The 934-nt window shown below is 57.0% G+C and overlaps 1 protein-coding gene across 1 annotated transcript; it reads left to right on the top strand.

Moving 5' to 3' along the window:
• The first annotated feature begins 204 nt into the window (after window positions 1-204).
• On the top strand, window positions 205-630 carry LOC147960919 (uncharacterized). The gene has a single exon (XM_087533585.1). The coding sequence runs from the start codon at window positions 205-207 to the stop codon at window positions 628-630; it is 426 nt and encodes a 141-aa protein (XP_087389711.1).
• The last annotated feature ends 304 nt before the right edge of the window (window positions 631-934 follow it).

Here is a 934-nt window from a genome sequence, read left to right as displayed (position 1 = left end):
GTACATCGAGCTTTGGTGCCTGGTACAGCACAATGATCTCACAAGTGAGCCGGACACGCTACGTTGGCGTTGGACTTCTTCCACTACATACTCTGCAAGTTCCTGCTACAAGGCTCTTTTCATTGGAGTTTGTGAAGATCCTTTCTGGCGGCTCACTTGGGAACCTGGGCCCCTCTCCGCATGAAGTTTTTCTTATGGCTGGCCATGCAAGACCGCTGCCGGACCGCGGAGCGCCTTGCACGCTGTGGGCTGCCACATGACGATGCATGCGCCCTCTGCGACCAAGAGGAGGAGACCATGCACCATCTCCTTGCCGGATGTTCCTTCTCGCGACAAGTTTGGCACGAGATCCTCGGTTGGGCACGTGTGCCCATCGACCTCCCCTCCCCTGACACACCATTCCAGCTATTGTGGCAATCCTCTGTCGACCTCGCGCCCGCTTCTATGTGCAAGGGTCTATCCTCCCTCATCATCCTTTCTGCTTGGTGGATTTGGATGCACCGCAACGCCTGCATTTTCGAAGGAGCAACACCATCGATCACCTTCACCTCTGAGACCATCAAGGATGAGGCACGCCTATGGGCCAAGGCAGGCGCCATCGGACTGCAACACATCATCCCCGGCGCTTAGTCTCTAGTTCTGTAGCGGGGCTGAGCATACCCCCTTCTCTTGTGCTCCTTCGCTTGTACACCATGCCTAGTGCGTACATGGCCTTGTATGCGTTGTAACCCCATGCATGTACTCTTCTTCTATCAATACAAAGGTACGCAGGTCCGGCGACGTTGATCCGGAAAACTCCGGCAAACTCCGGCGCCGTTGATCCTCCCCGAGCCTGCTGCCCTCCCCTACCGATTCACAGTGAGCACACGCTCCCCCTCGCCCCTTTCGCTTCATTCCTCGTGCCCCTAGCTCCTTCCCCGCCTTACCGTGAGCT

This window comes from Triticum urartu, chromosome 7A (assembly GCF_056163025.1).
Source record: "Triticum urartu cultivar PI428250 chromosome 7A, HENAU_Tu73, whole genome shotgun sequence".
NCBI lineage: Eukaryota > Viridiplantae > Streptophyta > Magnoliopsida > Poales > Poaceae > Triticum > Triticum urartu.
The sequence above is the reverse complement of the archived record's forward strand: the minus strand, read 5'-3'. Positions and strand labels throughout refer to the sequence as shown.

Excerpts from the sequence above, each read along its gene's own strand:
- LOC147960919 (XM_087533585.1), top strand. The coding sequence starts at position 205 with ATGCAAGACCGCTGCCGGACCGCGGAGCGCCTTGCACGCTGTGGGCTG.